Source organism: Ambystoma mexicanum, chromosome 1q (genome assembly GCF_040938575.1).
Source record: "Ambystoma mexicanum isolate Mex_15411 chromosome 1q, UKY_AmexF1_1, whole genome shotgun sequence".
Classification (NCBI taxonomy): Eukaryota; Metazoa; Chordata; class Amphibia; order Caudata; family Ambystomatidae; genus Ambystoma; species Ambystoma mexicanum.
In genome coordinates, this window is record NC_090922.1 from 23,748,657 (window position 1) to 23,764,146 (window position 15,490).

Here is a 15,490-nt window from a genome sequence, read left to right on the forward strand (position 1 = left end):
GGCTGATCTAGGTAGGTCTAGCACTGAACTGGGGTGGCAGGCGTGCCCGCGCTGAGGGGGCGGCGCAGCGCCTGCACTGAGGGCGGTGATGCACCTGCGCTGCGGAAGGCGCCGCGCCTGACATTATGGGGCCAATATTTTTTGGGCACTGGCACTTATTTCTTTACAAATTAAGCACTGCTTTTATTACAGGCAAAGTGGCTGTCTCAAAGACACCAAGCCTGCCGTCACCACATTTGGGATTCTGGTAAATGGAGTCCGTTTAGCACACAGCAGACTGGGAAGATTTCACAACAGCAAAAACGCTGCTTCAGTGCTTCTTGCTGCTTTTATTACAGGCAGTCCATGCCAGCAGTCCACACCTTCGGGATTCTGGTAACAGGAGTCCGTTTAGCACACAGTAGGCAGGGAAGATTTCACGACAGCAAAAGCGCTGCTGCAGCACTTCCTGCTGCTTTTATTATTTAAGTGTCAAGAATAGAATTTCACAACAGCCCAATATTAAGTCCAGTGATCCTCTGAACACAGTAAGATTAAATTGTCTTTATTTATGTTACAACATCAGCAGCCCCAACCATTACCGATAACCACAACGGTCCTTCTTCAAACACTTAACTTTCTCCACTGGAACCGTCGGCAGTCATCAACCCAGTTCTACAATGGAACACCCAGCACCATTGTACAGCCCAGAATTGAATTAACATTGGAGAGGAATGTCTTAGTTAACTATATACACTTGAATTCAACACACCTCCTCTGCTCTATGTACATGTCATTAAAATACCTCGTCGTTGTTCAACATAACTATTAACCACCACCAACACATTTCATGACAGCCACTCTCTCTTTACTCCACCTCTCACCATTTCACACTAAAACTGTTTCCCAAAATCTTGCTGTGTCAGACCTTTAGCCCTACTAACACCAAAATACCCCTTGTGAGCAATTTCCAACACCACTTTTTTCATTCCCTCCAGCACCACTAGTTTCTCCCCTCTTGACAATATTCCCTTCCCACACCCTCCTGTAACTTCTCAACTGCTCATCCAGCTCCTCTCTGGCCATCCCATCTGGACATATTTCCTGACGGTTTGGTAAACGCCATCCTTGGGACGCTCTTCTCTCAAGTCGCTTTTCCTTGGCAACCTTACATTTCACAGAAACTTCACCTACTTCCTCAAACACCATGACTTAATTCTCCTCTATGGGATTCCGTGACAACGCATCCACAATAACATTTAGATCACCCTTCACATGTCTCACCTCCATGTCCAACCCATGGAGTGAAGAAATCCACCTGACAATCCTCCTTGAAACACCATCCAACCCTCTTCTTTCAAAAATGCCCACCAACGGCTTGTGATCTGTCACCACAACAAATGTTCTCCCCCACACAAATTGGAATTTATCAATCCCCCACACACAGGCCAAAGCTTCCTTCTCAACCACGGAGTACCGCCTCTCAGCCTTCTTAAGAACACGTGACGCAAAGGCGACTGTGTGTAACTCATCACCTTTTCTTTGAATCAATGCCCACCCGCGTCCCCTCTTGCTGGCATCAGTGTATAACTCCACATCCCAGTTATGGCCTCAAACCCATCATTACATTGTTCACACCACACAAATCTCACACCTTTCTTCACCAATATTCTCATCGTTTTGGTTCTTTCAGCCAAATCTTTTACACATTTTCCATGGAATTCGAACCAACCCCATATCAGATGACAATTTCTTTTTGTCTTTAAAACCTTGTTCATGACTCTTTGAAATACACTAGACACGGACACCAATCCAAATGGCATCGTTTTACATTGATACAAGCAAAAAGCCGTTATTAAAAGCAGTAAGGAGTCCGGATGTAACTTAACTTGGTGGTAATCAGCCTTTAGGTCAAGAGTCGAAAAAATTGCAGCTCCACCAATTCTCACCAACAAATCCTCAGTTTTGGGAAGTGGAAATCTATCTGGTTTTACGTTTTTATTAAGACCCCTAAGGTCAGTGCATAGCCTCAAACTCCCATTGGGCTTGCGCATTGCACAATGGGACTTATCCATTCTGCCACATCAGTCTCCTCAATTATACCCTCATTCGTCATTCTCTTCAATTCCTTTTCCACATACATCCATAAAGCAAATGGTATGGTGTGTGCTCTTGACCTTATTGGTATCGACCCAGGCCTCAACCTAATCAAATGCACAAATCCCTTAAGACATCCCATCCTTTCTGCAAAAACCTTTGGAAACAAATTAATGGGAAAAGGATTAACCTCTCTATCACCTGAATGGATTGCACTGAACCTGGAGCCATTTGCACAACAATTGCTTTCAAGGGATTGTCAGGGTCAAGTCTCAAACCGAAATCTGCCTGAGCATCCCAAGACAACAAATTCCCACCTTTGGACATCACTCTAACCATTCCTTGGGCGCAACTTGCACCATACCTGAATTGAGCCCATAATTCCCCAAGAATATTTATGGGTATATCCCCATAGGTATGTGCACTTGCGCTTGCCTTTTGTAGATCACAGCAATTGCATTTTTCCCTCTACATTTCCATGTTCACAACGGTATAATCTGCCCCACTATCTATCAGTAATTTCACAGAAACGACAATTCATATTTTTGCATGTGGTTTTATGCGTTTTGGTATTGCATCAACAGCATTCATCACACGCACCTCTTCTCCACCATCATTCCCCTCATCCTGCCAAAAGGTTGTACGATCTTTTACCATTTTGACGCTGCCAGGTTTATTCCAATGCCTGCAACAGTGAGCCTTCTTCCACAGTCCTTGAATATCACGTGATGTGGAAAACATTGTATATCGCTAGCCAAATGATCCGGTTTTCCACATCTGTAGCACCAATTGGTGAACAGTCTCCCTTCCACCCGTTGCTTTGAATCCACTTTCTTTTTGATCACTTGTTTTGTTTCTTCTTGATTGTTCCGCATTTTTCGAGATCTATTTTGGTCAACAGAGTTTGCACAGCCTGCAACACTCTTCATAGGTTCTGTATCCTGAGCTTTAGTGCACTTCTCTGTCTGCTCCACCATTTTTGCAATTTCACTTGCCCTATCTAATATGAAATCTGCATCTCTCGCTCCTCCTCTCCACAACGCTTCCCTAATTTTGTGGTCGGCACACAGAATCATCAGTTGATCCCTGATATGTTCATCTCTACAATGAGTGTATTGAACACTTAATTGCTAAGCCTCGAAGAACCGTGACAATTCCTCTATTGTCTCTCCAATCTTTTGATCCCTTATGACGAAGTGTTCTCTCGCAAAAAATGTGTTTCCCTTTACAATTAAATGTTTGTCTAACTTCAACAGGCTCTGCTCAAAGATGGTTAAGCTCTCTGCTTCATTGTCCAATAAATCTGGACGTTTAAAAAAAATAGTTTATCCTTCTTGTCCCAGACAATGGTATAATAGCGAGTCCTTGCGGTTGGCAGCAACATTGCTACCATATACTCAGTGCAAATACCTCATGAAGCCATCTTTCTAGTCTGCCCACTTGACATTGGGTTCACCTGGGTTAACAATAGCGCAGGACCAGATATATTCATTTTTTTAGTAGGTTTGGTACCAAAGTTTATTTAAGCTGCAAACACTGTTTGAGGGGCTCCACTCCAAGGTACTGGTGCGCACCCATACAGGAATATTACAATCACCATCTGTGACAACAATTCCTGTTCAATGTCTTTCAAAACAATCTGAAAAAATCTACATCTAAAAGAGTGAATGCACTGGTCCTTTTAAAACGCCTCCCCCTAAAATGGGGGCACGCACCTGCAATGTTGCTGTGTCTGAAGACTTGCATGACCTCAAAATGGGGGCAGTGAAGTCTCGCAAGACTTCGATCCTATCAGCACCGTTGTCTGCTGATTTCAACAGAGCCTTTCCCTCAATTCAGCGATGCTCAAAGGAGCTTGCCCACACATGCCTCATCTACCTTACCTACGCTGGCCATTCTGGAGGTTCTCACACCGATATGTCCCTCAACTCCATGGTCGCGCTGGAACTCTAGCGCTGTCCCTCCTTCCTCAACGCTGTGGGCTGCACTGCCGTTGGAGCTTGGAACTGTGGGTTGCTTCCTTAACGCTGCAGCCCACACTGTAGGAGGGCACTGCTGTTGGCGCTTGGAACTGCGGGTCACTTTCAGCTGCTACCTTGCTTTCAACATCCAGGCCCAGTCGACACAAAAGCCGCCTGCTCCCTGCTCTGTGTGCCTTCCCTGTGGCAATGTTCCTGCACACGACTGGCTGGGTCTGCGTGAACGCTAGATCCTCCTCACCAGTATTAAGTCCAATGATCCGCTGAACAAAGTAAGTTTAAATTGTCTTTATGTTACAACATCAGCAGCCCCAACCATTACCCATAAACACAACGGTTCTTCTACAAACACTAACATTCTCCCCCGGAACTGTGGGCAGTCATTAACCCAGTTCTGTAATGGAACACTCAGCACCATTGTACAGCCCAGAATTTAATTCACATTGGAGAGGAATGTCTTACGTAACTATATACACATGAAAACACCCATCACCTGAGAACAATCAACTTCGGGCTAAATGAAACAGTCTGGTACTCACAAGCTAAAGGGAATTACTGTATTATGTCTTTTGGGCACAGTGATACTTTTTTAAACATGCCTATGTATTTGTAGCCTGACAGATAATCAAAGAATGACTGTGAAAGAGAATGGATTTATTGGCTTATAATTTACTAACAAATGTTTTGATCGTCTGTGTATCCTATCTTTTGTTTTTGTTCATGGTGACTTGTTCTTCATTAACCCCTCTTTTTGGATATGTTTTTGGATATGATTTTGCTTGCAATTGATTATTGGTTTGATTACTATTACATGCATTTAATGCATAAATGAACACACGTTATATTTATTTTCCGTTTGACATCTTCCTTTTGGGTATGAATATACAACATACACATTGTGCATAGGCGCATTATAAATACCCAATAAACTAAAAATATAATTTTATGGTTGGCTACACTGATGCCTTTTTATGTTTGTAACTACCAATAAAGAAGTTTGATTGATCACTGCATAGCTCGAAACGTGTCCGCTCAGCAGCTCCAATTGTCATCTTTTGATTGCAATACAAAATATGTTTACTGTCTTTTGACTCAATAGTTATTCAGTTTGTAATGTAAAAGAGATGAGATGGTATAATACAGCTGTTATGAGAACACAGCGGAACAGTGTGCATCTCACTAAAAATTCGGGGAAGGCACTGTTGGCAACCAAGACAACTGTTGTGCTTTTCCAACGTATGAGAGATGTTAGGGAAGCATCCCTAACATGAATACCTCAGTCAACATTCCTAGCAATTAGCACATTCATTGAGGTTTCTTCCCATCCACATTTTTCACTAGAATAAATAAAGATGTTTACAACAGACTAAAAATAGTTTTATGCTGCAAGCAGTAATCAAAGATGTGTAAACATAAATTGCTTATGCTTTCCATAATAGGACATCTCAGTTGGGGTAGTAGTAAAACTACTGAAATTATCATCAGTCTGAATAGGGTAGGATCTTAGCAATAAGGCTTTGAAGTAAAAGTAGATTCGAATTTGGGTAACAATATGAAGCGAACGTTGCTATGTTGGGTCATATGATGTTGGTTGTTAGTTATACAGTTCAACTGCCTGAAAACCCAAAGCTTACAGGATTGTTTTTTTCATTGCAGTCATTCCAGATGTTCTTCATGTGTCTGCTTCTTCAAATACGCAGCCAAAGGGCCGTTTGTCTTCTACGTCTCCTCAAATTTTGAAAACACTGGAAAGCAAGGAGCTGCAGCTAACCTGCACTGCATTTTCAGAGTCCCAGCAGCACACGCACCTTTCCGTCTCCTTCAGCAATTCTGCAATAGGGACACCAGGAGGGCACGAGACTGTGCAGGAGGTCATTGCAGTGCAGCAAGATTTCAGTGTAGTTGCTGGAGAGGACATTCAAATTACTAGACGTTATCAAGATGGTGAGCTGCGGGTAGAGAAGTCTGGAAACGACAGGTACAAGATGGTTATTGCCAGGGCACGGCCTGAAGATGCTGGGACCTACCATTGCACAGTTGGAGAATGGATTCAGGACCCTGATGGGAGCTGGCAGAAAGTTGCAGAGAAACGTTCGATTTTGGCACAAGTTCATGTCCAAACAATTGGTATGTAAAGCACTAGGTACAGTTTCAGAAATGATACATATGTAAGGCTCCCTGTTTTTAATTTTTACTGATTGTTACAAACAAATACAGACTGAAATCACTTTTTATTCCTTTCAGTATTTATTTTCAGAAAAAAGGATACAAATGGAAATGCATGACTCTTGGTTGGGTCTTCAATTTGTCAAACATGCATGCTAGCTCAATGGTTGTGCCATTGTCGGGGGGAAATTCTGCCGGGGTCTGCTAGCCGTCCGCGGACCCCCAGGCAGGGAGGCCCCAACTCCTCCCGCGTATCCCAAAAATGAGTATGAGGCACACGCAAGAAGCAAGGTGGTTCTGCTGTCTATTAAAAAAACTGCAGGGATGGGTCAAGGATCGTACGCGTCCGTCCTGACTCTCTCTCTCCCTTCGTGGGGCTCGCAGGCCCTTTTTATGACGCGCTACTTGCATCACCTGGAAAAGTTAGCAAAAACCTATCGCCACTCTGGATTGGTTCCTCGAGTGGTAGGGTTAGTATAGCATAAGTATAGAGAACGCTGTTAGTGGTTGAGGGTCAGTTAGGTGGTATACTTGGGTTGTCCCTTCGATTAGATACATGAAAATTGTTACATGAAGACCCCTGAGGATTGGCTAATGTTAATGGCGTCAGTGATAAGTGCCCCATGTTCTGATTGGTCCACTCGCGAGCCCCCCAGTCTGGGACCATCGCTGTTCCCAGCTCGCGGTGCACCTGTCATTTGCAACAATGTATAGCTATGGGTATGTGCAGACAATGCGAGGATTTGTTCATATGCTGGAGGGCAGACTACTCCCACCGCCGCAGATGTCCATTGAGTCGCTTCATTGTTGCTGCCTGTGTCTCAAAACGTGGGATCCAGGCGCCTCCTTCCTCCTGGGTCTGGCACCCTGTCAGGTTCGGCTTGGTCACGTGAGGAGAGACCGTGGTTGAGGCAGAATTCTGCACATTTAATATTGCACTTTCCACTGTGTGTCTGGCTTAGTTTGCAGGTGTGACCTTGGCTTCGGCTTGTGGCATGCGAGTTTGCAACATTGTGCCCTTGACTGTCTGTTCTCGCCGGGCTCACTCTGCAGGGACAGCAATTGTACTCTTGCTCGTTCAATGTTCATGGAGGCTCTTGCTTGCGGTCTACTTGGGTCTGGTGCATAGGTGGGGATATTTGATGCACGGCGCTTTAAGTTACGGTGTCATTTTGCTTTATCCCCAGTATCATGTCTTCGTTATATTTCTCATTGCAATGCATGGGTTAGGAGAAGCGTCAGCAAGCATTTTAGACGAGTTTGTTGTGCGTCTTGCGTTTCTGCATTTTGAAAAACCTATGTGAAAAATAATAACGATGCGCGTCAGTGGGTGTGTCCGTCACCTATGTCATAGCACTGAATATGTTCTTCGTGTGGATTGGTGTGGGAGTGACCAGTGTGCATGTTTGCACGGGTGTGCTGACCGTTGGCTAGGTCGTCATGGCATCTCTAACGATGTGTTTATTTACTGTTGAATGGTTCAGTCGAGTTCATCCATGCCGCAGGTGTCGGCATGGGCAGGGCAGGCTGGTGGGCAGGCTGGTGGGCACATCCGTATGTTCCTGTACCAGGGTATTTGGTCATCTGGTAGATAGGCAAACTCCTCTCGTGGCGGGTGTCTGGGCCGCAATCCACTAGGCCAGGGGCGTGAGGGGATTGGTGGGAGCCTTTTGTTCCATTCTCCCACTTCAGTCCCCCCTCTGGTCGACTTGTCGACCAAAAACATATCTTTTTCCTTATCTCCTCTTACTCTCCATATTTTAGTTACTCCTCCCAAATGTCCATAGTAGTTGACATGGTCTTCAAATGACCAATACATATATACACATGTTCCTCCAGGTGTGCAGTATACCCATTTCCCTATGTAGCTCCTTGGATTTCTTGGGTTTTCGAGCTTCACAGATGGTGGGTCCAGGTGGTTGGTGATGATCTGTTTGCGCAGTTTTTCTCTCTCTTTTATTATTGTGCCTGTGTGCTGGCCATCATCTGCCGGCATCAAGGGGTGCATACCAACCATTTCGATCATTTCGTCTGTAGTGCGTGCCTTCCGGGCCTTCCAAAATCTTAATATGATCAGTGCAGCTCCAGCCAGTGTTATGCATCCAACTATAATCTTCAGTCCGTCCGACAGCCAAGATGGCATCCATGACCGTAACATTGAAAACCAGCTGTCATCCTTCTTCACTCCTTTACTTTCTTCCATCATTTTGGAGTGCATCTGGGCCAGTTGTGATACTGCTTCTGTCAGTGTGCCATTGTCAGCATCATTAGCAGGAATGAATGTGCAGCATGATTGTCCTATCTTTGCGCAAACTCCTCCTTCCATTGCTGTAAGGAGATCTAATACATATCTGTTCTGTAGTGCTACCATCCTCACTGCTCGCAGCTCCTCTTTTATTGCGTTGAATCCATTTACTGTAGAATTAATTGTCATCATTAGCTCCCATTGAGTTATCTGGAGCCATTTTGCGTTTGCGTTAGCTTGTAGTCCCGGATGTATTATTGACGAGAAGAACATTGCTGCTCTGCTGAATAGTCTGTGTTCTGGTGGGATTGAAGTGAGTGCTGTTTCCGACCTTCCCTATAGGTAATTTCCTGTCAGAGGTTCTCCTTGTCTCTTCTTTCTATTCAGGACATTGTTGTTGTTGTCGTTTTCGTTGTCTGACCCCTTCTGAGGTTTTACAGATCTCTTCTTCCTCTTGTTTCCTTCATCCATTTTAGGGAAGTTCACCATGTTCACATGTTTCTGGGGCACCACTAGTGATGGTACATTAACGTGTACCATTGTGCATATACCATTCCACAGAGGGGGCAGTGTGTGGTATGCCTTGTTTCTGCAGGCCCAGTAATGGTCCATTAATACTGCTGTTCCTGCTCCCCCCTCAGGTAACTCCATCACGCTTGCACAGTTGGTGTTGTATCCCACGTCCACTTCTCCTCTATGTTGGTAGCATACCTTAGGTGCAGACAGCGGCAGTATGCTTATTGGGTCTTCATCCTTCTCCATCCATGTCAGCATGGGTACGTACTTGCCCCAAATCGTCCAACATCTGTTATTGTGTTCATCAATAGTTGTAATATTTTCTCTTGTTACCATGTTGCTGCCAATCACTCCTATGTCCCATTTGTTGTCCATGTACACCTTCCCTGTTATTGTTACCAGTGGTCTTTCCCAACATCCTTGTTTACCAGGAACTTCAGTGGCGTACCAGTCACATGGTAGGTATTGTAGTGTTACTTTCTTTGTTTCTCCCTTTTCAGGACCACTCGTCATGTATCTGAATGCTTTAGCATGCAAACTGCTCTTGTGGTAACTCAAATAAGTCTTGAGGAAGTTGTTTTCGTATGGATATGTGTCTCGTGTTTTCCACACCAGTTTCACCACCGTCCCTTGAAATCTCCCTTTCGTTTGGAACAGTGGCAGGTATATTATACATCGTGCTGTCTTCATCTATTTCCGTGGCAACAAATGTTCGAGAAGCGCTCATGGCGTATGGGATCAATGAGCAGACGTAGCAGCTGTCTTCTGTTGTCTGCTTACCTATTTGGGTCATGTGTTGGTACCACATGTTGTTCGAGACGTGTGCTAAATCTGTTATGTAATTATCAATACCTTTATTATCTGCGTATGTGCTACGTTTTACTCTATTTCCCTTATGTGGAGGCTTGCTAGTACCACCTGACGTAACACCTGTTGCAGCCGTGGGTGGGGGTACATTAGGTTTGGGTACAGCCAAAATATTGATAGCATAACTTTTCTGCCATACAGAGGCAGCCAAAAACCCAGTGATCATCAAAATCCCTATCATTTTTATTACAGAAGCTAGTCTCACCGGCATTTTGCTCTTACCTTGCTGCAGTCCGGCAGCTTATTCTTGCGACGTTAAAGTTGCCCACCTGAAAATTCTCAATAGGCTTGTTATTAGTGTAAGTTGTTGTTTTCAAGCCCTCCCTATCAAGTAGTCGTTCAGTGCCCAGGCGAAGAGCTGTTCCCACGCCAATCTAAGCGATCTGTCTCTTAGGGCAGGCAAGTGTTGGTGAAGATGGGGCATTGATTGTTCTATGGCCAAGATAAATGCTGTGTAGTAGACACGTACCCTCCTTCTTTTTAGGTACTTTGGCCTTTTTATGTGATAGACAAATTGCTGTGATAGGGCTTCAGGGTAGTTATCGTCTGAGGGTAGCATCTACTCCTGGGCAATGAACTTTGTTAGATATCTGTTTTCTTAGCAATACAATAATACGCGGTACCTGCATGTGCGAGAAAGAAAGAAGAGAACATTCAAGTGTTTCCATGTGTATATGTGCAAGACAATGTCCTTCAATTGGGTGGTTACTGTAGTGGGTAGGGGGTCGATGGGCAGAGGGTTTGGGCTCAACTGGCGGAAGTCTCTTTACTCTTTGAGTGTGTGACCATGGGGTGGGCGGTATAGGAATTACCAGTTTCTATTTCAGTAGTTGTCTCTGGGGAATCTGGAGGGGGGCAGGGTATGGAGACACTTAGGTCGTCAGCTGTGGTAGAAGTCTCTTCCTCCGTGGGTGACGCTGTCGCTGTTCTTCCAATGGCCCTGTCGGTGATGCTAGGGCGGGTCTGGAGTTTGCAAATCTTTACGTCGTGTAGGTGATTCCAAGCACGCTTATCCTGCAACTTTACTGCTCTCGTAGATGCCTCCTCTACAAGGTGGGGACCAGTGAAGCGTGGGCTGTTCCACTTTCTATTGAAATTGCGGAGTAGCACGTGGTCACCTTTAGCAATTTTGCACAGTTTTTCCGTTTCCGGTCCTTGGTCCTCGTCTTCTTGTTGGTAACTCTTAGACCCGCCCCGCGTGCGCTCGAGCTGTTGAGACACAAACACTACACTAGTAACCAAAGAAGACACATATTGGTACATTTCATCACCAAGAACAGTTGCAGTGTTTTCATAGTCTGTGAATGCCCTTGATGTTGGCGTTAGAGGAAGGCGCATTTGTTTACCGGTCACCATCTCATGAGGAGTGAGGTGGTGGTCGGAGCCTGGTCTATTCCTCAGCTCAAATAGAGCTAGCGGAAGGCAATACAACCAACTCTTCTTTGTTGTTTGCTGTATCTTTGCAATTGCCTCCTTCAGTAGGCCATTCAGGCGTTCGCATATACCGTTGGCCTGCGGGTGATATGCACATGCAAATTTATGCTTGATGTTCAGTAAGGATGTGATGTGCTGGAACATTTCATTAGCGAAATGCGGGCCGTTATCCGACCGCAGTACCTCGCACACTCCCCACCTGGGGAAAACCTCCCTCACTAGAAATTTAGCTGCTCTAAATGCATCTGGATGTGAGCAGGGTCCTGCCTCAATCCACCTGGAGAATGGGCATACTACTACAATCATATACCTATTTCCTTGACATACGTTGATCATATCAACATAGTCAATATGGATGTGCAGGAAGGGTCCCTCTGGCCGGGGTATAGTACCTTTTATCATTTTCAGCGTGTGACCGGCCGTAAACTGTTGACATGTGAGACAATTGCTGATAAAATTTGTCACATGGGAATTTAACTCGGGACAGAACCAATCTTCCCTAATTCGTGCTGCAATAACTTCCTTGCCTGTGTGGGCTGGGTGGTGGAGTTGGCTCAGGGCGGTGTTCAATAGTGCCAATGGCATTACCATCTTTCCAGTGTTACCCTGGCGCCATAGTGCGTCAGTTGGTGACATTGTACATCCTCTTTTTACCCATATTTCTTTTTCTGCCATTGGTGCAGCCGCTTGTAACTCCATTATCTGTGTGGCAGGGAGATGGGTGTACCCTTCTCTTATCAACATCTCTTTAGCTATCCCCCTCCCTCTCTCTGACTCTGGGGTGTTCCATATCTCACCAAAATATGCAGCATACTTCGCATGTGCGTCTGCTGCTGCATTTCCTTTTGAGATATGATCTTCTCCATTAGTGTGTGCAGTACATTTGACCAAAGCTAATTCTTGGGGGTCATTTATTACTTCAATTAATTCAGCTAATAAGAGAGCATGTTGCACTGGGGTGCCGTCAGCTCTCCTAAACCCTCTTCTCCTCCATTTGGACAATCCTGAGTGGACAGTAGACGTGACATATGCGCTGTCATAATATATAGTTACTCTTTTGTCAAAGCTTTCCTTCAACGCCAAGATCAGTGCAACCAATTCTGCTGCTTGAGCAGAGTAATGTTGTGGTAATTGTACGCATTTCACCGCCACATACACCAATTCCTCTGTCATTTTTACCACTGCTGCCCCAGTTCTCCTTATCCCATCACTTTGGTCTATTGTTGATGACCCATCAATGAACAAGAGCTCTCCGCCATTTAGAGCGTCCTCTTCAACTTTTCTAGTACATGAGTACATTTCGGTAGTCTGCGTACAATCATGTGCATAGTCGCCTTCCTCAATCACTTCCGCTATAAACCTTGCAGGATTAACTGTGCTGCATCTAACAATTGATAATTCTGGTCTAGATAAGATGATCTCATAACCTGACGCCCTCTGTGTGGTTAGTGTGGACTTAGGCTTGTTCAATATTGCAAATAGTGCATGTTCCACAAATAGTGTGGTTGGGCACCCCATTGAAATTGATGATGCTTTCTCTACCGCGAAGGCAGCTGCGGCGAGACCTTGTTCGCAAGGGAAATGTCCTAACATTACAGGATCCAAGTGACCACTGTAAAATGCTACTGGTTTGTAACCCATGCTTGTTTTTTGAGCCAACACTGCTTTCATTACTGCTGAGTCGCAATGTGAAAATATAAAGAATTGTCGTTCATAATCTGGGGTGGCCAGTACCGGAGCAGTTGATATTGCATCTTTCAGTTCATCAAAGGCCTCTTTCATTTCCATTGTCCAGCCCAATTTTTTCTCCCCTTTGTTAACTTCTCTTAATGCCTCAAGTAGGGGTCCTATGTATGAGCTGTAATCAAATTCCCATGCTCTACAGTAGTTGCACAGTCCCAGGAACTGCTGCAGTTCCCTCGCTGTTTGTGGCAACAGCGTTTTTGATATGGCCTGCGCTCTTTGTGGTGCAATCTTTCTTCCGTATTGGGATATGAGCTGGCCAATGTATAGTACCTGTTCCTGACAGTACTGTAACTTCTCTTTGTCTACCTTGTAACCCTTTTCAGCCAATATTGTCAGCATCTTCAATGAGTCCTCTCTGCATTGTTTTTCGCTTGTGCTGCAAACTATTATATCGTCAACATACTGCAACACTGTGCTTTCCACTTCAATGTTTCCCAAGTCCATCTGTATTACTCTGTTGAAAATTGAGGGTGACTCGCAGTACCCTTGTGGCAATCTGGTGTGTTTCCATTTTGTGTTTCTGTACGTGAAGCTTGTTAGATCTTGTGAGTCTGGATGCAGGGGTATTGAGAAAAAAGCATTTTTGAGGTCAATCACTGTAAATCGTGATGCCTCTGCTGGAATGCCACACAATATTGTGGCCGGGTTTGCTGCTATGGGGTATTCTGCTTCCACTATGTTGTTCAAGGGCCTGAGGTCCTGGATGAAACGCCAAGACCCTCCTTTAGCTTTGCGCACTGGATATACAGCTGTGTTACATGGTGATTCTGATAGTACCAATATGCCATTGTTTATAAGGGCCGTTATTGTTTCACATATGCCCTCATCTGCCTCTTTTGATAGTGGGTATTGCTTCACTCTAGGGAGTATTGCACCTTTTTTCAATTTTATTCTTACTCCCCCTATACTCTTTATGCACCCCACGTCATAGGGACTAGTAGTCCATGATGATGTTGGGACTTTTGCCATATCCTCCTCAAAGAAGGGAACTGGGGTGGATGTGGGTGTTTCAAGTGCCATTGCAATTTTCTGTGCCACTTGTTTGTATGTCACTCTTAGCCATATTTCTACACTCATAAATACCATTTCACCTTCTTCCTTTTCTTCTGAAAAGAGCTCCTCGTCTGACACCTGGGTGAGCCTGCATCCCTCAGCTAGGGCTATCACTGCCCTCCATGCTCTTCCTTCCCTGTCTTGGGCATGTACTGCGATATAATCAGCAGTTGCTATAATGCTCTCCATGCTCACTGAAATCACCTTTCCTTCTGGTTCATTGGCTGGTGTTTCTGGTCTAAACAAATAGGCTGTTGGCCTCCTCCAGATCTTTCCTTCTATTCCTGGCATCCATGCAAATGCCATGTCTGTTCCGTACTGGAACAGTTCGCCATCTACTGGCTCAGCCCTAATCACTGTCTGTCCACAATATGCTTGCATAATTTGTCGTGCAGTGAGCATGTTTATTCCTGGAGTGGAGCAAATTATGCCGTCCTCCGTAAAGGAGATTGTCATATGCAACCTGCTCATTATGTCTCTCCCCAGTATGTTTACTGGTGAGGCCCTAGAATATAAAAGCGGGACGGACATGTCATAATCCCCTATTGATAAGGGAATGTTATCAGTAAAGAGAACCAACCCCCTAGCCCCAGAGAATCCTTGGGTGTTCATGGCTTCACCTGACATCTTAAATTTACCTTCCCTTATGCAAGACCGGGTCGCCCCAGTGTCAACAAGGAATGACAATTTTTTGTCACCTATCGTTACCTCTATGCGTGGTTCCTCCGCACTATTAGGTGTTACCGACAGGATGGGACACACCAAGGCCGTCTGTGGGCTGTCCTATTGTGGGTATAATGATTGACCACTTCCTGTGTAAGGGTTGTGTCCCAGGACCGTCACCCTTCCCAGTTGTGTTTGCTGTAGTTGTGTATTGGTAGTGGTTATGTTATGGTCTTGAATTTGGGCAGGTTGCTGTACTTGCTGCACTTGACGTTGTTGTGTTATTGCTACCTGTTGTTGTGGTAGTGAATATGCCTGTGGCTGTTGTTGTGTTACTAGTTGTTGCTGCACATTTCCCGGTTGCAGTGCCTGCTGTTGTTGGGTGTCCTGCTGTTCCCTTGTAGGTCCTTGTTGTCCCTGTTCTCCCCATGATGGTGTGCCTGGTCTCATTCTACATGTGCGTGACATGTGCCCTAGTAATCCACAAATCCAACATACCGGTGGTTCCCTGTTCTGTCATGGAAAGCTCCCTGAATTGTCCTGGTATACTGGTTGCCCGGAGGGGTAGAAATTTCTGAATCCTCCCCCTTGCTGTTGTGTGTTATAGCTGTATCCCCTCCCCCTCATCATTCCTCCCCTTCCCCTGTTGTAATTATAATATCCAGCTCCTGGCGTTGAGTATCCTCCTCCCATGTTAGTCGCGTATGGTTGGGGTGGTGGCAGCTGTTGTGCTACAATCTGTGAT

The 15,490-nt window shown here is 45.1% G+C and overlaps 1 protein-coding gene across 1 annotated transcript in view; it reads left to right on the plus strand.

Annotated features, from left to right (window-relative positions):
• IGSF8 (immunoglobulin superfamily member 8) overlaps window positions 1-15,490 on the plus strand; it is a 395,119-nt gene that overhangs the window by 167,705 nt on the left and 211,924 nt on the right. Inside the window, exon 3 of the mRNA XM_069635441.1 lies at window positions 5,712-6,182. Coding sequence (XP_069491542.1) covers window positions 5,712-6,182 — 471 coding nt within the window. The remainder of the gene's footprint in view (window positions 1-5,711; window positions 6,183-15,490) is intronic.